The sequence below is a fragment of the Artibeus jamaicensis genome, unplaced genomic scaffold (genome assembly GCF_021234435.1).
Source record: "Artibeus jamaicensis isolate MK-2021 breed Jamaican fruit bat unplaced genomic scaffold, CSHL_Jam_final contig_548, whole genome shotgun sequence".
In the NCBI taxonomy this organism is placed as follows: domain Eukaryota; kingdom Metazoa; phylum Chordata; class Mammalia; order Chiroptera; family Phyllostomidae; genus Artibeus; species Artibeus jamaicensis.
In genome coordinates, this window is record NW_026521883.1 from 13,487,277 (window position 1) to 13,510,875 (window position 23,599).

Sequence of the window (23,599 nt, forward strand, 5' to 3'; positions counted from 1 at the left end):
AGGCTGGCACTCAATCCACTGCGTCACACCAACCAGGAAGATCTTTTATAAATAACGATAAGATCTCATTAAGTTGCATCTCAAGTGGGATTCTATAATGAAAAATAATTTTTTTAATTTTACTTTTCAATTACAGTTTGCATTAAACATTATTTTGTATTATGTATTAATAGATAAATTAGCATTAGGATCTATCAGAACAAACCAGTTTCCAAATGAGAATGGTATGGTTGTATATAACGTAACAACAGTGTCATGTTATATACAACCTTAAATACTTGCTGTAATCTTACGTGTGCAGCATAGTGGTTAGATAATCATCTGTTTTACAAAGTGTTCCCCCATTAAACATTGTCTTAAGTATAATCAAGCTTTATGTTACATAATTTAGAATTATTTTAGTTAGTGGGGAACCCAATGATAAAAGCAGTTCAGTAAGTAGCTGAAAACAGAGCACAAATGGGAAGCTGTTTAGCTTTTACAAGACCTTCTCAGAAGTAACACTTGTTTTGCATCTACTCCTTAATCGCTCTTCAGTCACATAATGACAAGCAGCTGTGCACATTACCGCTGCTTTTATAATACACAGGATAGCATTGGGGATTGTGTAAACTCGAAATATGAATGTACCTTGTGTTAGGAGCAAATATTAAATCTAAATTCTCACAAATTAAAATTTTTCATGAGTCATGCACTAAAAGCTTGCTACGCGAAATGAATTGCAGCCCTACTTTGAATGGTAAATAAATACTTGCTACTCTTCAGAATTTGACTTCAACTTAGCATTGCAAGATCTTCAACATATTAACCCTCGACGCACCTCAGGCATAAAACGCGACTGTCTTGCATACCCTGATCGTGCTTCTTACGGTGGAGATTACAGTTCCCTTACGAACGACTTAATAAACCTAGTGAATTACTCGAAAATTACCAGTCCACAAGTCTAGGGCTTGAAAGCTGCGGTCCCACACCCCTCCTTTCCCCACAACCACACCACGGCAAAATGAGTCCTCAGCAGGTGCAGGTGGTGGGCGGGCTTTCTCTGCGCCCGGCTCTGACACATTTCCGGGTTCTGCGAATACTTCCGGGTCGTTGGCCAAGTTCTGTGGTTTCTGCGGCGGCCGGCGAGGTGGTTGGGGAAGTAGGCACCTCCTCCTGGTCTCCGCCGTGCTGCGTCTGTCTACTCCGCAGCGGGAAGCGTCTTCCCCACAGGTACCGGATGAGCCGTACCCGTGCTCCCTGCCCCGGCTCCCATTGCTGGGCTGCGGTCGTTTGGGTCTTTTCCGAGGGCTGCTTGGAGGGCGAGGCCCTCACCTCCCGGGGCCCGGGGTCGAGCCTTACGGACTTAAGTCCCGGAATGGCCCCGCGTCCGGTACCCGGGTAGGCAAGGGAACGGAAGGGAGGCGGTTGTGTTCTTTGTGGAAGGTTTGTTCTCTGTCGGGTGCCTGCCGAAACGTCCTCCTAGGGGGAGGGCCTGCGCTCAGCCCAGCGCCGGATTTTAGCCAGGTGATTTTCTTAAAGCATCCAGGGTTAGGAGAGGAGGATGCCGAATATTGGGGGAGCTCATTCCTTAAGTGTCTCATTCTTAGGTTGCTTCGCTTGAAGTCCTCCTTCCAACTTCATGCGAACTACGACCAAAGAATGATAAATTTCTTTGGTCATTTGACCAAAAGAAATTTGGTGCTGGATGGTTTGACCAAGGACTGGGTCTTTGAGTTTCTTCCAAACGAGGAGCCTTCCCATTAATTTTCTAAACTGCAGAATGAAACTGTACTAAATTTATGTGGCTGGAAACATCTAAAAAATTTGAACATTGCACAAGGAGTTTTTAAAAATCTAAAATTATTAAAGCAAATGATTTTCATAAACGTTTAAACAACAGCTATTTTTTTACTAATTTTTGAGATATAACGGACGTAAAATTATATTGGATTCGATATGGTACAGTATATATTGTGAAATGAACCCCACCACAGTGAAAATATTTTTTGTGATGACTTAAGAACGACTCTTAGAAACTTTCAAATACGCAATACAGTGTTAACAACTACAATCATTATGCTACACATCAGTGATTTTTAACTGGGGTGCCACAAGAACTTTTAAAGTATGCAGCTCTGGCTGGTGTGGCTCAGTGGATTGAGAGCTGGCCTGTGAACCAAAAGGTGGCAGGTTTGATTTTTGGGCCCTGGCAAATGCCTGGGTTGGGGGCCAGGTCCCCAGTTGGGGGCGTGTGAGAGGCAGCTGATCAATGTCTCTCTCACACATATTTCTCTCCTTTTTCCTTCCCTTCCCCCCTCTCTAAAAATAAATAAAATCTTTAAAAACAAAACAGAAACAGGCAGTGCCTGACTATTTAGGCAGGGACACTGACCTCTTTTCCCTTAGATTGTCAGATAAAAAGATAACAGTAGCTCTCCCCTGTGAATGAATCAAAAGTATACCTACCTTTTTGTTCGATGAGCAAGAAACATATATTTTTGGTGTACTGCAGAATTTTAATTGTTTGTGTGCCATGACATGAAAAAGGTTGAAAATCACTGTACATGTTATATCCTCAGGACCTATTTTATAAGTAGAAGTTTGTACCTTTTGACACCACCCCTTGTCCCCCTACCCAACCATCAGTTTTCTGTATGTGTGCACTCAGCTTGCTTTGTTTTTTAGATTCCACATGTAAGTAATATCATATAGTATTAGTCTCTGACTTATTTCACTTAGCGTAATGCCCTCAAGGTCCATCCACGTTGTCACAAATGGCAAGGATTTATTCTTATTTTATGGCAGCATAGTAAGTATTCCATTGTGTATACCGCTAGGCCTCAGATAACATCGTTTGGTTATAATGTTGATGAGAAAAAATGGTTCTGAGCTAGGGTCACTATGTATGGTTTACATGTTCTTCCCATGTCTGCATGGGTTTCCCCAAGTGCCCTGGTTTCCTCTCACACGCCAGAGATGTGCACGTGAGGTGAATTGTTGTGTCTGCATTGTCCTGTCAGAGTGTGAGTGCGTGTGAGTGCCCCCTGCAACAGACCCGAGGCCTGTCCAGGGTTGGTTCCTACCTCCCACCCCAAGCTTCTGGGGGAGGCTTTATCCACCCATGACTAAACAGGAGTGCGAAGGTTATAAAATAATGACCTTACTTGTTTTTAGTACTCTTTCTTAAATGTCTGTAGCTCACATTTATTTCAGTATATTAATTTTAGAAGTGTTTTAGGTCTTTATTTAGAAGTATGGTGATGTTTTTATAACTAGAAATATGCCATAATGTCTTTTTATGCCAATACCATACCATTTTGATTATTATAGATTTATAATATAGATCAGGAAGCTTGATGCCTCCAGCTCTTTCTTAAGATTGCTTTTATAATTTTCTTTCAATTACAGTTGATACACAGTAGTATATTAGTTTCAGCTCTACAACAGAGCAGTTAGACGTTTTTGTAACTTACCAAACCAGTCACCTCAATAAGTCTAGTGCCCATATGACACCATATGTAGATGTCACAATCTCATTTACTATATTCCTGATGCTATGCTTTACACCTCCCTGTTTTTGTGACTGGCAATGTGAACATCTTAATCTTTTCACTTTTTTCACCCAGTCCTCTAGCCTGCCTCCCATCTGACAACAGTGTTTTCTGTATGAGTCTGTTTCTGTTTTGTTTGTTCATTTATTATGTCTATTAGATTTCACATATAAGTGAAAGCATATGCTATGTTTTTCTCTGATTTATTTCACTTAGCTTAATACCTATAGGTCCATCCATGTTGTCGTAAGTGGCAAGATTTTATTCTATTTTATGGCTGAATAATATTCCATTGTATGTATGTGCCACATTTTCTTTACCCATTTACGTATCAGTGAACACTTAGGTTGTTTCCATATCTTGGCTATTATAAATAATGCTGAAGTGAACATAGAGTGCATAAATCTTTTTAAATTGGTGTTTTGGATTTCTTTAAATAAGTACCCAGAAGTGGAATTGCTGGGTCATATGATATTTCTATTTAATTTTTTGAGGAACCTCCATACTGTTTTTCATAGTGGCTATACCGATTTACTAGGGTCGAGAATTTACAAGTACATGAGAATTCCCTTTTCTCCACATCCTTGCCAACACTTGTTTGTTGATTTATTGATGATAGCCATTCTGACAGGTGCAAGATGATATCTCATTGTGGTTTTAGTTTGTATTTCTGTGATGATCCGTAATGTTGTCCATCTCGCCTGTCCTCTTTGGAGAAACGTCTGTTCAGGTCCTCTGCCCATTTTTTTAAATTGGATTGTTTGGTTTTAGGGTGTTGAGTTGCACAAGTTTCTTATATTTAGGGGATATTAATTAACCCCTTTTTTGATATATCATTGGCAAGTATTTTCTCCCCTTCAGTGGTTGTCTTTTCATTTTGTAGATGGTTTCCTTTGCTGTGCAAAAAATCTTTGGGTTGATGTAGTTCCATTAGTTTATTCTTTTGTTTCTCTCGACAATGAGACATATCCAAAATAAATACTATTAAGAGTGATGTCAAAGTCTTTACTGCCTATGTTTTCTTCTATGAGTTTTATGTTTTCAGGTCTTACATTTAAGTCTTTAATTCACTGTGATTTCATTCTTCTGGTATGTGGTATGATAGTGATCCATTTTTATTCTTCTGCATGTATCTATTTAGTTTTCCCAACATCATTTATTGAAGAGCTTGTCTTTACACCATTGCATTGGGTTGGCCAAAAAGTCCACGTGGTTATTTCCATAAAATAAAAAACACATTTTTCATTTTCACCAGTAACTTTATTGATTTGGATATTTTGAGTATGTCAGCTCTCTCCCAAGTAGTATAACGTTGATTGTTCTCAGTTAATGTCTTGATCTGATCATCATCCACTTCAGCTGGTCTGTCAGACCCTGGAGCATCGTCCAGCGAGAAACGTCCAGCATGAAACTTCACAGACCACTTTTGGCACATGCGATCAGTCACAGCGCCTCCTCCATACGCTATACAAAGCCTGTGTGTGTGTGTGTGTGTGTGTGTGTGTGTGCGCGCGCGCGCTCTTCAGTTGTATTTTTGCATTTCTTGAAATAATAAAGAATACTATGCCAAAAATGTTGCATATTATCTTCCATCTTCAATATTCATATGGCTACATGAAATTTCACCAATTTTGATAATTTTTTTAATGCACACTGCTATGACAACTGTAACAGTGCAGTCTAACAAAATTGTTCCCAATGAAGTTAAAGACAACCGAGTGCTACTAGAGCCATCTTACAGAAAAAAACAAATGAACTTTTTGGCCAACTCAGTTATTTTCTTACTTGTCATAGATTAACTGGCCATATAGCTGTGGGTTTATTACTGAGCTCTCTGTTCCATTTTATTGGTCTGTGGTAGCGATTTTCGACCTTTTTCATCTCATGGCACAGATAACTAAAATTGTGCAGCACACCAAAAAATGGGTGTAATTTTTATTCATTCACACCAGACGGCTATTGTTGTGTTGGCTCTTGTCATTTTTTTATTTGACAATCTAAGGGAAAAGACTGCCCCTAACTAACTAGTCAGCTATTGCATGTAGCACCCTGGTTGAAAGTCGCTGTTCTAGATGCCTAGTTTACTTCAGTGAACAAAATTGACAAAGGTCCCTGCCCTGGGGGAATTTATATTCTTTCGGAGGATACACAAACGTAAGTAAATTACATATATTTGAAGGGGATGGTGCCATCAAAAAACATAACAGGAATGGGGGACTGGGAAGTTCCAGAGTGGGGGTGGGAGTTGTTTTGTAAATATGACAGTGGAGGCCTCCCTAAATACATGCTATGCTTGAAGGAATTACGAGCGACATCTAGGGGACCGGTGCTCCAGGTAGAACAGCCTCTACAAAGGCTGGAACATGTCCGTCACGGTCTAAGTGCAAGGAAGCCAGTGGATCTGGAGAAGGGCAAGAACAAGGAGAAATAATAGGTAGCCAGATTATCATAAGGACTAGTGAAATGGAAGCCATCGGAGGTTTTGAGCAGAGAGGATGTATGATCTAACCTGTGTTTTTAAAAAATCAGCCCTGACCAGTGTAGGTCAGTTGGTTGGGTGTTGTCCCACAAAGCAAAGGGTCACCGGTTCAATTCTCAGTCGCCCTGACTGAGTGCCCTACTTGAGAGAGGCAACTGATCAATGTTTCCCATTCTTTCTCCTCCCTTCCCTCCATCTAAGAATAAATAAAATCTTTTTTTAAAAACTGACCTATGTCTTGCCCTGGCTAGTATGGCTCAGTGGATTGAATGCCAGCCTGCAAACCAAAAGGTCACCCATTCCATTCCCAGTCAGGGCACGTGCCTCGGGTGTGGGCCAGGTCCCCAGTAGGGGACCATGAGAGGCAACCACACATTGATGTTTCTCTACCTCTCTCCCTCCCATCCACTCTCTAAAATAAATAAATAAAATCTTTTAAAAATATATATCACCTGGCTGCTGAGTCTGGGATTCAAGTGTAGGGGCAAGTCTGGAAGCAGGGGAACTAGTTAGGAAGCTATTTCAGTAATCCAAATGACAGCTAATAATGGCCCTGATCAGTGTGACTCAGTCGGTTGGGCGTCGTGCCACTAAGTGGAAGGTCCCCGGTTCAATTCCCAGTCAGGGCACAAGTCTGGATATTGGGCCAGGGCCCTGGTTGGGGCATGTGTGAGAGACAACCAATCAATGTTTCGCTCTTTCTCCCTCCCCTCCCCTCTCTCTGTAGTTGATAAGGGCACAGGCCAGGGTGGTAACAGTGGAAACTGTGAGGAATGTTTGGATTCTGGGTGCATTTTGAAGATAGAGTTTACAGGATTGGCTAGGGAGTGGGTGTGCGGGTAAGTTTGGGGAAGGAGGATAAAGTACTTGAGAGGTTTTTGCCTGAACCCATAAAAGTACAGAGTTCTGGCACCTGAGATGGGGAAGACAAGGAGAGGTGTTGAGTAGGCGGTCGGATCCAGGAGTGAGTTCATGGGAGAGGTGTGTGCTGGTACGTGAATTTGGGGGTAATCAGCAGTAGAACTTAAAGCCATGAGACTGACTGTTATCACTAAGGAATGAGCATAGCCAGCAGCAGATAACCAAGGATGGTGTCTTCTAACATTGAGTTCAAGGAGAAGAGAATCAACCAACAAACAGTATTCAGAAGGATGAACCAGTGAGCTTAAGAGAACGAACAACCCAAAAAGTGTGGTGTCCCAGATGCCAGGCCAAGATCCTTTATCAAAGAAGGGAATACTGTCTGTGTCAGATGCGTAAGTCTGGTGAAGACCCAGTTGGGGATCGGCTTTGGCAATGCCATTGGTGTCCCTCTTCTCTTTCATTCGAGTCTGGGGGCAAAAGCCTATGAGGGGTGAATTTAAGAGCAAATGGAAGAAAAGGAATGAGAGAGAGAGTACAGACGACTCTTACAAGTTTTGCTGTAAAGAGGAACAAAGAAATAAGATTATGGGGCTGGTAAGGGTATTCATCTGGTTCTGGCTATATTGAGAAGGAAATGCTGGAAGGATTGGCTGACAGATTAGATGCAGAGTGAGAAGTTAAGATTTTGGAGCTGTCTTACTGGAGGACTAGATGTACTGTTTACTGAGGTGGTCACACTGAGGGCAGAAGGGGTTTGGAGAGGTAGAATCAGGAATTTGGTTTTGACAGATTTAATTAAAGCCACCAACTTGATAATTTTATCCAGCATCACATAGGCAATTTTATTGTATGTGGCAACAAGGGAAAAGTCCGGACTGGAAATAAATTTGAGAGTCATCAGCAGACAGACAGTATATAAAGCCATAAGCCTGGTTTAGGTAACTAAGGGAGTAAAGCATCTAGAAAAGACAGAATAAGCCTTAAAATAGGCAGAAGTTAGGTTGCCGAGGAGGACCCAGCAGAAGAAAACAAAAAGACACGGTAGTGGTGTCCGGTGAAGTGGGAGGAGAGAACTGACTATGAAGTCCAAAAAAACAAAAGGCTTCAAGAAGGTAGAAATGGTCTAGTGTGTCAAATGTTCATAAGGTGTGTAATGTGAAGGCTGATAACAGACTCTCTTTGCTGAGGTTCACCTGATGTAACTCCTCGATTCTATCTCCTGTCCATTTCTTAACTGAAAATGCCAAGAGGTCAGGGATCTTCTACCTGACATGCCGTGGAACCTCAGTAAATATTTGTTGAATCTGTACTACTGCCATTCTCTTGGAGTCCTCTTCTCTTCCGAATCTTGCACTCAAGTATGTTTTTCACATGGCTGCCAGTTTGTCTGAGCTTTCCTGCCTAGAATGCTCTCATTACATGCACCGTAAAACCCTGCAGCTCTCCTGACGGAACAGATCCGTCCACGCCATCGCTTTTGAACCCGTCTTCTACCACTCCCTGCTCATACCTGTACCCTAATAATACAGAGCAGCTTACATAGTTCTCTTCACAAACTATTATTCTGTCCTTCTGTGGCTTTAATCATTCTATTCTTATCCTGGATGGCTTTCCCCCTTTGCTTGGCTAAAGACTAGCTTGATTCTTCAAGCTTTTGTGAACCAGCTCGTTCAGTCCCTGGTCATCCTCCACAGTACACTGTTATCTCTATCACAGTTCTTAATGTTTTCAGTTTAACTTTTGTATATGTCTGTTACCCTGCCGAGGGTATAATTTTTTAGATTCAGGAGTGTACATTTGTCTTCCTTTCACCACCACCTCTCACAGTCCTGTATCTCCTTTGTAAGTGCTCTTTAAATAACAGATTTAAGAGAACAGGAAACTGAAGGGGAAGGCGTGCAGGTTGTAGCAGAAGGTCATCGGAACCCACAACTTGACAGTAAGTAGACAGGAGTGGCACGTGGTGAGTTCTAGGCTGTCAAAAGGTGGACTTCTGAAAGAAATGGTACAGATGTACATTTTAGTAATTGTAATATTCATTCTTCATATTAAAGAGCATAAATATCTATGTCAAAGAATACATTGTTTAAAAAATCATTTTAACTACCTAGTAATTGTAAAATTATTACTACAGTAATTTGCAATCACTAATAGTTCTGATAGTATATATTAGAATATATAGACTGTTTACATACATGATTTATAATGTTTTCTTTTTAATACTTTTTATATTAAATTTCTAGGATATCAATGCAAGACTGAATAAGGAAAACAGTTTCTCCCTCTAAGCCATGGCATATCAGTTGTACAGAAACACCACTTTGGGAAACAGTCTTCAGGAAAGCCTCGATGAGCTCATACAGGTAACGGACTAGAAAATCAACATTTTAATTTAAAGGGGTCTGTAATCTTGTAATATCCCTTATTTTAGACAAAGAGGTTAAATGACTATTTTAGACCTAGAGGCCTAGACTCTTTCACCCAGTAAATCAGTATTGAGGCTAATAACATCCGATTCCTGTGCGTCTGTGCCATCCTCACAAGGGGGCATAAAATGGAATGAGTGAAATTGGTGGTCCATCTGAATTTTCAAAAATTTTTGTTAAAGAGTAGAGTGTTGGTTTGCTCCTCGTGTGTGTAAGAAAGACCTATTTTTTTTTCTTTCTTTTAATCATCCAAGGATGTGCCCAATGATTAAAAGAAAGGTGGAGGAGGGGGAGAGAGAGAGAAAGTAACATCAATTGGCTGCCTCCCACATGCACCCAACCAGGGATCAAACTGCAACCCAGGCCTGGCCCTGAACCCACACCACAGCCTCTTGGTGTGGGGGGTGGCACTCCAACCAGCAGGGCTGTCCAGCCAGGGCTCTGTGTAGCTTTAAGGTAAATCTGAACAATTTAATGGTCTTTTGAGATTTAAATTACAATTTTGAATTCATATGTCAACTTTATGAGAATTTTTATAGGAACCTCTCATCTAAGAACATTATTTCCACTTACTTTTATATATTTAGTGAGCGTCAATAAGATTTATTAGGTTTTTAAAAAATATATTATTGGTTCTCCCTGACCACTGTGGATCTGTGAGTTGGGCATCGTCCTACAAAGTGATTCCCAGTCAGGGAGTGACACATGCCTAGGTTGCAGGTTCAGTCCCCAGTTGGGGCACATATGAGTATATATTATTGGTCCTGTGTTTTTTTATTTAAAAGAAACTTGGATTCTTTGATTTAACGAGTGCCTCATTCCAGATGCTACAAAAGAATAATAGTCCAAGTTTCGTCAAGGCATTGTAACATCACTGCATGTTTTCTTTTCAAAATTAGGTTGTATCAAGATAATGGAAGCAGAGTCATGCTTTGCTTCTTAATTGTCGTTTATGGCAAAGGAAAATAAGGGATGCTAGTTTAGAGGCTCTGGTTTGCCTTTTTTATAATTCATGTTTTTATTTTGTCTTTAATACTGTTCTGATTTAATACCTGCACTTTTCCTTAGTCTCAACAGATCACCCCCCAACTTGCCCTTCAAGTTCTTCTTCAGTTTGATAAGGCTATAAATTCAGCACTGGCTCAGAGGGTCAGAAACAGAGTCAATTTCAGGGTAAGTGGGTCTTGCTCCATCGAGAAGCCTGCTCCAGTAGTTGTTACAACAGTGTTTTCCAGGCCCTTACGTGTTTATTAGTCATGAAAGGAAGAAATGGCTCAGTCAGATTTTGGAACATGTTTTATATATAATAATGAAATCATACTTTTACTAAGTACCTTGATACTAAGTTTATCCACTTAATGTGACATACAGAGTTTTAGGTTTTTATATTCCATTGTTTCACAAATCAGTCTATGTATGTTTGGCTATCTTCCCTGAGATTTCAAACACCTGAAATATTACCTGCAGGTTTTAAGGTGACAGTAATCCATCAGGTTATGGTTTTCAAACTGCTGCTCATTGTCTTTAGTGAGACAATGCTGGTTACACAGGACAATAATAGTGTAGCCTTAGCAGCTAATACAGTAATCCACCTGAGCTAAGTTACAGGATTAAAATTAATGTCTCAGGAGATGCCTGCTTTGTACCATTGCAGAGAATTAATGTACACAACAGTACATTTTCTTTTAAACAGTGTTTACATAAAAATTCAAATAAACTTTCATAATTTCACCACATGGGGGCAGTAAAAAATGCAAATTCAAGTTTCAGTTAGGCTTTCCTCAGATTTCAGGTAAGCAATTTTTGACTCTTGCAGTGCTAAAAATAGTCTGCTAACTAAAAACTTTTAGCTCTTCCCCTAGCATATTTATCTAGGGATTCTTTAATTGTTAGGATGAAAACTAAGGAAAATCTTAAGGTAAATAAATAATCCTATTTTAAGCATTCTGTACTTGGTGGCTGAGTCTCAAACTGCTTTGGAGAAAAATGTGAGGGAAAATGACTTTTCATATTATGTCTAAATATTTTGTTTTAAAGGGCTCTCTAAATACATACAGATTCTGCGATAACGTGTGGACTTTCGTATTGAATGACGTTGAATTCAGAGAGGTGACAGAACTTATTAAAGTGGATAAAGTGAAAATTGTAGCCTGTGATGGTAAAAGTAAGTGTTCCCCTGATTACTGTGAAAGCAGAGTTACTGCAGTCTTGTTTTATGAGTCTGTAGAAAACCTTCATCTGAAATGAAGGTGGAGAACGAACGGTCAGTGATCCGCTCCCAGAGGGACACCTGGCTCCTGCCTCAGCTGGAGCCTGACCAGATCGGGCGCAGCCAGGGCGGTGCGGCCGCGGACTCAGCCGGGTTCTGAGTTCCAGATCTCAACAGGCCTGTGTGGCACGCAGACTGCTTTGGGGTTGAAGTTGTGTGGGGGCGGGGGGTGGGTTTTAGCTGCAGATTTGAAGTGTTTCCAGGCTTTTTCACAGCCTCCTTTTTCTTTAAGGAAATGTCTGGTTTTGACAATTTATCCTCTGGTTTCTGTGTTGCTGAGTACCTACACATTTTATATTAAAAAGTCATAATAGTGGATATCCATTCCTCTAATCCATGGTAGCCTCTCTGCAGGTATATTTTCCACAGCAGACCAAGGAACTTGTTCAGGTCCTTAAATGTTTCAGAACCATACATCTTTGCTTTCTGTTCCATGATTATTTCCTTTTTGCTAATTCTGTTTTGAACGTATACTTAACTTTTCATTTGTACTCTGACCCATTTGTGCTTAAAGCAGCTGTTCCTGAAATTAAATAGGGAAGACTATCGCTGTCCTGGGAGGGGAACAAGAGGGGAGTTTTGAAAAGCAAGGGAAAGAGAAACATAGAAAGTAATGCCCTCCATTTCCCAGGTTACGGGTTCGGGGTTTTCTGTATACTTCGGGTTTGGAAAGAAGTAATCACTGAAAAAAATGTAGAGACAACAAAAGCACACAGAAGAAAACATTTGTAACAACATCTGGAGATAACATATCACTCTTAATGTTTATTGTATAACCTAGTCGTATTTTTTACAGTGATACATGTAAAAAAATTGCAAGTACATCATTATCAAACATGTCATTAACTCTTCTCTTAAACCTGTTTTTTAATGGCATAAAATTATACCTTCAGCCCTTTTTAAGAAATAGTCTCTTTCAGATGTCAGAAAGCCTCTGAAACCAACAATGTTACAATGACTTAGACCTTTCAAAAGGTTAACTGATACTTCTAAGAACTTTAAAAGCATATGACTTTTTAACATAGTCACCAAATACGTTTGATTTTGGGGGGGAGGGGCGAGGATAGGGGGTCATTATGACAAAGAACAAAATTACTTTATACTTACTGGGTCACAAGGTAACATGTCTGTATTTCAGATAATGGGTACTTTTGTTCACATTTTTTTATAATGTAGGCCAATAGCATCTTTATAACCTTTAGGTTTTTAAGTTTTTATTAGATTGGGCATTAATTTCTAGGTATTAATTTCTGGGCATTAACTCCTAGACCTGTCAAAGTGAATTAATGATATAGCCCAGTACTGTTCAGTAAAACTTTTGTACTGACGGAAATGTTTGTCATCTGCAATTTCTAGTAGCCACGTAAGGCTATTAAGCGTTTGAAGTGTGTTAGGGCAACCAAGAAATTTAATGTTTTAATTTTTATTGAATTTTATGAGTTATCTTGAATTAATTTGAATAGCTGCCCTGTGGCTACAATATTGTACAGCACAGATAAACTAGAGGGTTATTTTGAACCATTGGAAACATAGCTAAGAACCAGAAAGTCAGCAAAGAAGGCTGCTGAGTAAACTTAATGTCTGGGGTCCAGACATGTGGTTTACTTATAGGAGCTCCTTTCTGTGGTCTTAGAGATACAGGTTATCTGTTTTTTCACACTCTCATGGATAAAAAGTAGCAGAACAGCCTTACCTGTTGCTGGGCTTCTGGGAGCCTGCCCTACTTACAACACAGTGTAGTGATCTTCAAAGAAACAATTGTTGAGTATTCCAGAGAAGCTTAGATTGTGTACTGTGCATTCTATGTCAGCAGAAAAGAATACAGTCTTACAAATTTCTTCCAAATTTAAAACATAAGTGGTTAAGTAATTAAGAAAATACCAAAACCATTCCTCAGTAATCAGATACATGTGGTGCTACTGTGAAATAAGCGCATTTTCCCTAAAAGTCAGCTTTCTAAAATAAAGTCCTGATAGAGTAGCAGAGGAAAAGTGATAGTGGCTAGAATTTTGATCTGTTTTTCACCAGGAATTAAGTGCAATTCTCTTCTGATTATATGTTATGGCCTTTGTAGTTTAAAATTTGGGGACAGTAGAGAATCTGAAAAAAAAAATAAGGTTGTTAGCAATCATGTAAGCCAAGTGTAGCATAACTTGATTTTTCTCCAGCACAATATGGAGAACTAGGCCTTGTGTTTCTACCTCTGCCTTAAAAGGAAAGTCCGCAAGGTGTTTCCCTGGTCAGCCTCCCTCTTCTTCCCCACCCCTCAAACCACCGCCACCATTAGATCCTATTTTAAGATATTACTAAAATTAATTTAAAATTAAATTTCTCCTTGAATTTACTCTTTTTCTCCCTGTTTCCTAGATACCGGCTCCAATACTACAGAATGAATAGCACAATGGCTTTTTGTATGTCGTCTTCTGTTACTGTTCATCACTTTTTAAAGAGAAGCCTAGAAGAGACTTTTTATTTATTCTAGCATTACAGAAATGACTACACTGTGCTGTACTATCAGAGAATCCAGTAGAAAGGTTATAACTCTGTAGCCTCTTACATCACCTTGATTATACAACATGAAGAAACAGAACTTTTTTTTAATGACAAATCAAACATCGTTGCCTTCCTAATAGCATTCTTTAATAAACTTGTTTTAAAACTCAATGTGGCCCTGGCTGGTGTAGCTCATGGATTGAGTGTGGGCCTGTGAACCAAAAGATCATGGTTCGATCCCCAGTCAGGGCACATGCCTGGGTTGCAGGCCAGCTCCCAGCAGGGGACGCACAATAGGCAACCATACACTGATACTTCTCTCCCTCTCTCCTTCCCGTTCTCTCTGAAGATAAATAAATCTTTAAAAAAAAAACTCATTGTGGGTAATAACTGGTAGAGCTATTAAGCTAGCAATATGAAAATAAATAATTATTTTGAAAGAGCATCATGTTTCTTGTGAAGGAAATTAGAAAATGCATCCATTTCAATAAAGTCAGGTTAGTTTTATTAATTGTAACAGATTATAAAAGCATCAACAAGAGCAAAACCAAATTCTGGATTGTAGATTTACTTAAAGAATCCCTTTTTTAAAACTACAACACCGCCCTGACTGGTGTGGCTCAGTGGATTGAGCACCTGCCCATGAACCAAAGGGTCGCTGGTTTGATTTCCAGCCAGGGCACTTACCTGGGCTGGGGGCCAGGTCCCTAGTTGGGGGCCTGCGAGAGGCAGCCAATCGATGTTTCTCTTTCTCCCTCCTTCTTGCTCTAAAAAATATATATATCTTTAAAAAAAATAAAAGTACAAAACCAGGTAACCATCAGTGTAAAAAACATAGTACAACTGAATTAGGAAAAGACAATCTTTAGATAGCTTCCATAGCAAAAACAAAATGATAAAAACTACTTCTAAACATAAAATACTCCCCACTGATCATTTAAATTATATCCAGAACTGGCCATTATTGACGAAGTTTTATACGTTTTTAAGTGATCTACATTTTGCCGGTTACCAGACTTTTAATAAAAAGTCTTACTGTAAAGCCATATCTTGTGTACTTGGGAGAAGCTGCCTTTGTTAGTCAATCTCAGTATATAATGAAGAATGTGGCATTTCTGAAATACCGGAGGGAGAATACCAGGCACAAGGTAGCTGAGCCACTGGGGTTTGGCAGGTGAGTTGAGACCAACTATGTCTAACAAGGACCTGGCCCTGTTCACCACTTAGAGGAGGTTCCTGACTGCCCCTTCCTGTTGTGAGACCCGGTTCGCCTGGCCGGCCCTGCGCTGAGGCTGCCGCAGACACGGGAGAAGGCGCTTTCTTTCCTCCTGCTGAGCGGTAACTGAGTTGGCCGCAATCTCCAGCAAAATAGCCTTTCGTAAACCTATTAAAACGTTAGTTTTTTATGTTAGGTATAGTTCCCCTTTTTCAGTTGTAGAAGCATGGTACGTAGTAGGTGTTATTTTTAAACAACCTGCTCAGATACGATCCGTTCCGCAGCACCGAAGTGAGACTAAGGTAACAGCCAACATGGCTGTATTTGGGGGAGACGAAGGCTGTACGTCTTCCACGCCTTCTCCCGGATAACCCTCGCCACCACCCCGGAGGGACTTCGTAGGATTCAGTGATTGAAAGTTTGCCTGAACTACAATGGTTACCTAATTAGGATTCTCTTCATTGCAATTAGTCAAAAATCAAGGTCTTTACTTTGGAAGTTTATCATCACGGTTAGGGGACAGGTAGGTTGATACTGAATTTACAGTGGTTGTAGAAGTTTTTCCTGAGGAATAAGTTGAATTTAAACTTTCCCTGTTAGCAGTCCCTGAGATCATACGCAGGGCTGGTGTGGTATACGCGTTTGGGAATTTAAGATTCTGTACACGATCTTTTAACTGGGGAGGAAACACGCTGACCCTGGGTGAGGAATTTCTTGTTGCCTGGCTTGACCCAAGTCAGATCTGAGTTTCTCCTTTGTCTTTGGCTCTGCAGCCCCCTACATTTTTCATGCCTTCCCCTTTCGGAATCAGAATCCCACCCCTGGTTCCGAACTTAAGCCCAGTTTTGAAGTTTTGAATCTTCTTCCTGCTGACCTCATACAAAGGAACTATCTACACGCAAAAGCTCAACGAAGGGCAGAAGAACTTGGCTTGCGTCCAGTACTCACTCAGGTACACTTGCAGAAACCTGGTACGCAACAAACTGCTGGGGTTTACCCTGCATTCCACCAGGGCACACCCATGCTCAGACCTGGGCTGGCAGCCGTCCCCACCTGCTTTTGGCTGGGGGGCAACACAGAAGTCGTGGCCAGACATTTACTCCTGTCAGCTCTGATGACTCGTAAAGACACCCCACGGCTGACACCTGTGTCATGGCGTGGCTATTGTAAGCCTCCCACGGTGGCACTCACGTGGCACTGAGAACGCACTAGAGTTACAGAGGAGAGACGGCAGGAGCTCACACCAGGTTGTGCTCTCCCGCCTACCGCAGGCTCTGCCCCAGGGATGAGAAGCTTACCTGACCGTGAGTGTAAAGGAGAAAACCATGCTTTGTGTACTGTCAGGACTAAAGTAAAAGCTGGGCTTTTGTAATGAAGAGTCAGTCCTTCCCACACACATTACTAAATGCTATTTTAATACCCAAGTAATGGGCAGAAATAGCCTTTTTGGGTTTAATATCAGGCTGGATGTTGTGAGGCGTGTTTACTGTGAGCTACCTTCGGCTTTGTTTCTTGGCAGACATAAGTCACAGTGTCATAAAGTGTGTTGCCATCACTTACAAGTAAGTCAACTGCTACCAATAGTAAAATTTTGAGGTTTAAAAACTATATTTAAATCTACACATTTCCACTGGGGAAGCAATTTGTAGCACAGTTATGAAATTTGGACTTAATAAGATGCGTGGTAAGTGAAAGTGCAAACAGAGAAGATTTGCAGCCTTTGCTTCTTGGATCCATTCTAAAGCCGCTCTAATTTGGTGGGCATTCACCCAGCTGATTTTTACATGCCGTAGTAATCTTTTCTCTTCCTAGTGCCAAGGTAGGCAGGCTTTGCATGCATTGCGGAGCAAGGCATTTCACCTGATATGACTTGGTACAGGAACTTGGCAACATGCAGCAGGGTAGAAAGAGTGTTTTGCAGAAAGACTATCAACAGTATTCTCTTTTGAATGTCCTCTTATTCCAATTATGTACTTCCTGAAGTTCTGTTACAAGTGAAACTGGCTTCAGAACTGGTTCTTTTGGCCCTGGGCAGAGAACTGAGGGTTTTTTCCATTTCTGGAGGTGTGCGGACAGCCCTGACCCTTTAACTGAACTCAGGACTGAAACATGCTCTGTGCTCAGCCCCAAGGTGAACCACAAAAGACTGCAGGTAGCCAAGGCACTCAGAAAACAAGGAACAAAGCAGAGGCATCATGTTTCCTAATTTCGAACTATGTAAAAAGCTATAGTAACTGAAACATTACTGTACTGACATAAAAATAGACACATAGATTAATGGACCAGAACAGAGCCCCCACACACATGGTCCATTTATGACAAATTTACAATACAGAAGCCAAGGGTATGTAATGGGGGAAGGATAGTCTTTAAAAAACGGTGTTGGGAAGACTGGACACCCTGTTGCTGAGTGACACCGGACCACTGCTTTACACCACACAAAATTAACTCGGCTTGGATTAAAGGCTCGAACACGGGCCCGAACCGTGAAACTCCTGAAGAAAGCGGGGTAGGCTGCCCCGCATCGGATTTAGCAATGGTTTGTTTTTTAATTTGACCACAAAAGCAAAACCAAACAAGTGAGACTACGTCAAACTGAAAAGCCGCACAGCAGAGAAAGCCAACAAAATGAAAAGGCAGCCCAGGGAATGGGAGGGGGTATTCGCGAGTCACCTGAAAAGAGGTCAATAATACGGAATGTAAAGGACCCTTACATAGCATATGTGTATGTCCCGCTCAACAGTAAAAACAAAAATATGGACAGAGGGTCTGAACTGACACTTCTCCAAAGATGACATAAATAGCCAGGTTACAATGGCTGTTACCAAAAGAAGTCAGTGTTGGCGAGGGTGTTGGGAGAAGTGAAGCCTTGTACACTGTTGGTGGGAAGATAAATGAGCACCGCCACTATGGGAAAATGTTCCTCAAAATTAAAAAAGCCTAGCATAGAATCCAGCAATTGCATTTCTGGAATATACCCCAAAGAGACAAAGAAACCTGTGTTCAGCCATATTCCTAGCAGTTATTCACTACAGGCGAAAGCAGCCCGGTGCCCCTCCTGATGTGATACAATATAAGATACAAAATACTAACTATTGACAAAAACTCAAACCGGAGTCTGGTCAAGCTTCTAAATCTAAGTAACAGTTTACAAGAAATACCAGGGACAGAGGACTAACTCAGATGGCGAGGAAAGAGACCTCACTTAACAAATAAATTGCCAGAACAAAAATGGCGGAGGCTCTAGAATCAAAAGAACTTGGGCGGGCCATCAACCCAGGAGGTCCTGATTCAGATACCAAATCATTAAACAGTTGTGACAGGACACAGGGAGGGGAATGAAAAACTGCTTTGTCATATGACTAAGGAATTACTGGTATTATTTTAGGTATGAGTCAGTTGTGTTTAAAAAAAAGTCATTACCTCTCTTAATTGAAAGAGACCACAGAATTAATGCAATAATATGACGTTTGGGATTTACTTCAAAATAGCCTGGTTGGTCTGGAAAGTCATTGAGAGTAGAGCTAAAACAAGACTGGGCAGCACCTGGCACCTGAAGCTGGGTGCTGGGTACACAGTTTCATTCTCTCTGCCTTTGGCTGACTGAAGATTTGTATATCGAAGGTTTCTTTTAGAGATATCTTCTAAAGTCCTGGCTGGGTGGCTCAGTTGGTTAGAGCATTCTCCTGATACCCCAAGGTTGTGGGTTCGATCCTCACTCAGGCACATACAAGACGCAATCGGTGACTGCGTAAAAAGTAGAACAAAATTAATGTGTGTTTCTCTCTCTCTCCCTCTCCCTTCCTCTCTAAAATCAATAAGTAAAATTTGCCTAAACATAGATATCTTATACAGACCCTCATTGCTTACAGATAAAACTCGAACTCCTTGACTGCATCAAAACACCAGGTTTTCTGCCCTCTGGTCATCTTCCAGGCTCCTCCTCACCCGCCAGCCGCACGAGGAGCCGCCTTCCGTCCCCTGCGCACCCCTGCGCTTTCATGCATTTGGAAATCCCACTGCCTGTCTGAAAAACCCTCTCACAGTGTTATTTAATGGCCCTTTCCATTTTTACTACAACTGTGTGATCTCCCCAAATAAGTTATGTGCTCTGCTCCCAAACAGGATTATCAGCTCTCTTTTCTTTCTTGCTTAAAAAAAACTTTACTCAGTCAAGAGAACAAAGATTATAATAGGCAGAGAGTACATCAAAATATGGTTATTAAAACAATGCTTACCAATAGCCCACAAAGCAAAGCTAAAGAAGGAATTCAAACCCTGACAGGTAATATGAGAATAGTTGCTCAATGCATTTACACAATTTTTCCTTTCCAGACAAAAGTTAAAGAAACAAACGTGCCTCAGGGCTGATTTAATATGTTGGTTTAATCATATGATTTCTAAAGTAAACTACACAATGAGGCAGAAACTACACCCTTCTTTGTGTGTGTGTGTGTGTGTGTGTGTGTTTAAGAGAGACAGGGGAAGAGAGGGAGGAAGAGGGGGGGAGAAACATCAACGTATGGTTGCCCCTTGCTCGCCCCCTACTGGGGACCTGACCCACAACCCAGGCATGTGCCCTGACTGGGAATCAAACCAGTAACACTTTGGTTTGCAGGCTGGCACTCAGTCCACTGAGCCACACCAGCCGGGGGCAAAATTTGATCCTTCTGATATGAAGGCCTTATTCAATAAAGAGCACTTCCCATTCACATAAACGTATTTCTAGAAAAAAAATGTCAATGCTTGGAAAATCCCAGCAACTTATTCCCCTAAAGTAACAAGTTCACAGTTTATTTATATAAAAAAATTATAATTTATTTCACATGAAAGCGTGCAGAGGAAGTTGACTGTCAGGCCAAGGACCCGAGTTCTTAGAACAGGTGTCCTCAGGAAAAGCTTTCCTGCCCACTTGCCACAGCAGCAGTGGAGAGCCGTGATCGCCGCTGCTGGGACCAGGCCCCGCAGGGGCCCCTCTGCTGAGCCTGACTTCTCATCAGTCATCTCCGTGGTGGGGCCGGGTGTGCGGGGAAGAGGACTCAACGTTAGGAGACAAGTAGGTTGGTGGTGGCGATGCCCCTTACCAAAGGAATGCAGCCTCACAAAAAGCAGTCACTAGCTTATAAATAGAAAATGCACCGTGTCAGACACAGTTACAAGTACTCAGAGTACAGAGGTTTGTGTGTAAGTTGTTGCATAAATTACATACTAAGTTGGTTATGAGAGCAAAATTTGACTGAGCCATAATGAGGAAACAAGCACATCATGACTGTCGATGGGAACATCATTCACATCACACAAACTGAGGCCTAAGTGTGAAGTAACCGGACCTCCTGGGGTAGCTGAACAGTCCTAGTTTATTCTCCTTTTCCAATGTAAGTTTAATAGTGCAGCCATGCGCCCCGCTCCCCTTAAAATGTGTTCCAGTTTGGACAAAAAAATTATATGCTGACCTTCCCTAGAATAGTTACTAGCTTTGTTATGGAACATTAGGGTTTGGCTGTGAAGCTGGCAAAATCAGGGCTGTGAATTTTTGCATGTGGATTCAGTGGTCAGATTGGTTAGAGTCATGGACCCGGCAATGTAAACGGCGTGAGAAGGGCTCTCGTGATGACGCCTCAGCTCTGCTGCTCCTCACCCCTCTGAACTTGCTACTTACACAGCCGGCCACGACCGTTATGGAACAATGGGGAGTCTCTTGCCAGCTATCGGGGGGTTTAAACATCACCAACAGTAATGACAAAAGTCTCACACTTTTGTCTTATTTCTGGTTTACCAAACAAAAAGAAGAGGTATGGCTTCAGATCAGGAGCTATTTATTTTAAAATTAATGGTACAAAAGGGAAGGCCCTCTTTCCATCAAACTCCACCACCCCACTACCAAACCTCAACTTATTAGGAATGGCATCTCCACAGAATGAAAAAGCGGGACACTAAGCATTCGGCTAAAACCCAGGGGCCCGTGCCATATACTTGCCTCCCTGACCCTCCCGAATAACTGGCTCGCATGCTCACTCTGGCAGAAGGTCTGTGGCGGGGCTTTGGGAGTGGGGTGAGGTGGGTCAGTGTTCACCCGGGGCAGGCCTTTGCAATGCAGCAGATCTACTTACCCACACTCCAATCGCAGCCCCTTTCCCCCAGGGGATGCCAGGGGTCCCAGAGAGCCTGGCTCCCACCCCGCACTGTCCCAGCACACTCTGTGCATGTCTGCACATGCTCTTGCCCCACAGGCAGCAACAGTCTCAGCGCATCTCAGAGTTCAGTCCTGTAGATGGCCTTAAAACGTAAGTATTCTTCCAAGCACTGAAGAACATTATCGTCGACCTTTGGGTCAAACTTGTTGGCCAACAGGTGATGGTTCTGAAGAATCCAGTGAAGGTCCCCAGTCCCATAAATGCAGACGGACCGCTGGTAGGTGCCAGAGCAAGGCGGATAAGGTGCCCCCATATCGACGTCCCCTTCGTGGCCCTGCCACTTCACCAGCCTGGCAATGGAAGCCATGTCCGACATGTGAAACTTGGGGTGGTAGGGAACAGAGCCAGGCATCCATGGAGCACGCTGCAGGGTGGCCCAGAGGTGTTCATCCGGGCTGTAGGTATCTTTTACCCATTCAATCAGTTGCTGGGATTTGGGGTTCTCTAAGACCTGCTGGACGAAGCCTCGAGAAGCCACAATGTAGGCATTCCCCGTAAACATAGGTAAATTGTAAGGGGGAGGGTCCTTCAACTTGCTGGTCATGTGTATTGTGTCTCCCACCTCATAGTGATATTTCCAGCGAGATGTTTTGGCCTCAGTAGGTACCTCTGACTCCATACTGTTCTTCCCATTCAACATCTTGAGGGCCAGGACCATCTCGGCATTGGTCTTGATAGGAAAGTCTGTTCCACAGGTATTTAGGAAGTATTTCCACGGCACTGAGCTCTGAAGCAAGTCTTCCATACAGTTCAGGTCAGCCTGCACCCTGGACCAGGAGGCATAAACCACCCGGACTAACTTACTGGCCAGGAAGACATTTGGGAAGCATGAAATAATTGACTTGACTGCCTCTCTGAAAGTTTCTGGGGATTTCTCATCCACGTGAACACAATATATGTTCTGAGGGGCATACACAGCTCTCAGCAGCCTTTCAAAGTTTTCGATCTTCTCGTGGACCACCATAGAGTATGCAATAGGGAAATCTAACTCTTCTCTGCTGAGTGGGTGCTGTATGAACTTCCTGTTGGCCTTAAAGTGCTCACAGTCTCTGGTCATGTTGAGGTAGTCGGTGTCTGTGAAAGGCTCCCGTTTGTTCTTGACCTCCAGCTTATCCAGGCGGGCCTCAATCACTGCTTCCTTGTCCCCTCGGATGATTCTAGAACAGTTGATGGACCTCTTTGCTGGCAACCTCAGGGACCTGTACAAGACGTCCCTGCAGTGCCTGCTTTGAAAGTCCCTGGACTCCAGATCCAGGGAATCAAAGTCACATTTCAATCTGAGATAAAGTCTCAGGGCAACAAGGGCCAGCAGCAAATAGCAGCCCAGAGCCCACAGGTAGTGCTGCCCGCAGCACTTCCTCTTCCACCGAATCATCTTCACAGCATGGGAGGTCAGGAGAGTTTGGGCACAGGGAAGGAGGAAGAGGATGGAATCCTTGGACAGAACAAAATGCCTTCAGTTACACACTAACCTGAATGTGTTCCCAGGAACATCAAATTCAACTCCAAAGTAATGGCCAAAAATTTTTCTTCTCTAGACAGATATCCTCAATCGAGACCTGCCTGCCCAGGAACTGCCTACTTGGCTTGCTGATGGAGGTCTATAATCGGACCCTACAATTAGATGATCGTGCTACATTTAGGGCCTTGCTCCACCTCCACCCCAGGAGAGACAAAAGGAAGCAGAACTAAGCACCTGCTACTGTAAAGGTGGAATTAGTAAGAGCAAGTTCCCACCCTTCACGCCACATTCTTTCCCCGCCCCTTACCACCCTCTTTCTAACATAGCTCTTATGGAGGCGTAGAAATTCTGATTGATCCAGAAACATTATCAATGCAATCCAGACTCTCAGTTTCAGTTCCAGAAATTCAAAAGTCCTTTTAAAAGAATGAGTACATTTCTTGTGCTTATATGGCAATTTATATGTTAGAATGTTTTTCACATGTTCATTGGATAAACATAAATCTAACCACCCTTTTAAAAAAATATTCTTAAAAGTAGATATAATCCCAAAATGCATTTAATCATTCATATACATAACTCTTAGTCTATCCAAATTTAAAGTACATTTACATAAGACACACACAGAACTATGCATATACAATATTAAATGAGTGCTTCCTA

General features: G+C 42.0%; 2 protein-coding genes across 3 annotated transcripts; one reads left to right on the forward strand and one right to left on the reverse strand.

Annotated features, from left to right (window-relative positions):
* The first annotated feature begins 1,082 nt into the window (after positions 1-1,082).
* On the forward strand, positions 1,083-14,235 carry GTF2A2 (general transcription factor IIA subunit 2). 2 transcript variants are annotated; one of them, XM_037151041.2, is made up of 6 exons: positions 1,083-1,212; positions 8,724-8,815; positions 9,120-9,239; positions 10,371-10,475; positions 11,340-11,466; positions 13,939-14,235. In XM_037151041.2, the coding sequence occupies exons 3-6, from the start codon at positions 9,168-9,170 to the stop codon at positions 13,962-13,964; spliced, it is 330 nt and encodes a 109-aa protein (XP_037006936.1). In that variant the 5' UTR covers positions 1,083-1,212; positions 8,724-8,815; positions 9,120-9,167; the 3' UTR covers positions 13,965-14,235. The 2 variants fall into 2 exon arrangements, with proteins under 2 accessions (XP_037006936.1, XP_037006935.1); XM_037151040.2 differs by lacking the exon at positions 8,724-8,815 and having other exon boundaries at positions 1,084-1,212.
* Positions 14,236-21,079: 6,844 nt separating this feature from the next.
* GCNT3 (glucosaminyl (N-acetyl) transferase 3, mucin type) lies at positions 21,080-23,017 on the reverse strand. The gene has a single exon (XM_037150972.2). It carries the CDS (start codon positions 22,847-22,849, stop codon positions 21,533-21,535), a length of 1,317 nt encoding a protein of 438 aa, XP_037006867.2. The 5' UTR covers positions 22,850-23,017; the 3' UTR covers positions 21,080-21,532.
* Positions 23,018-23,599: the final 582 nt, after the last annotated feature.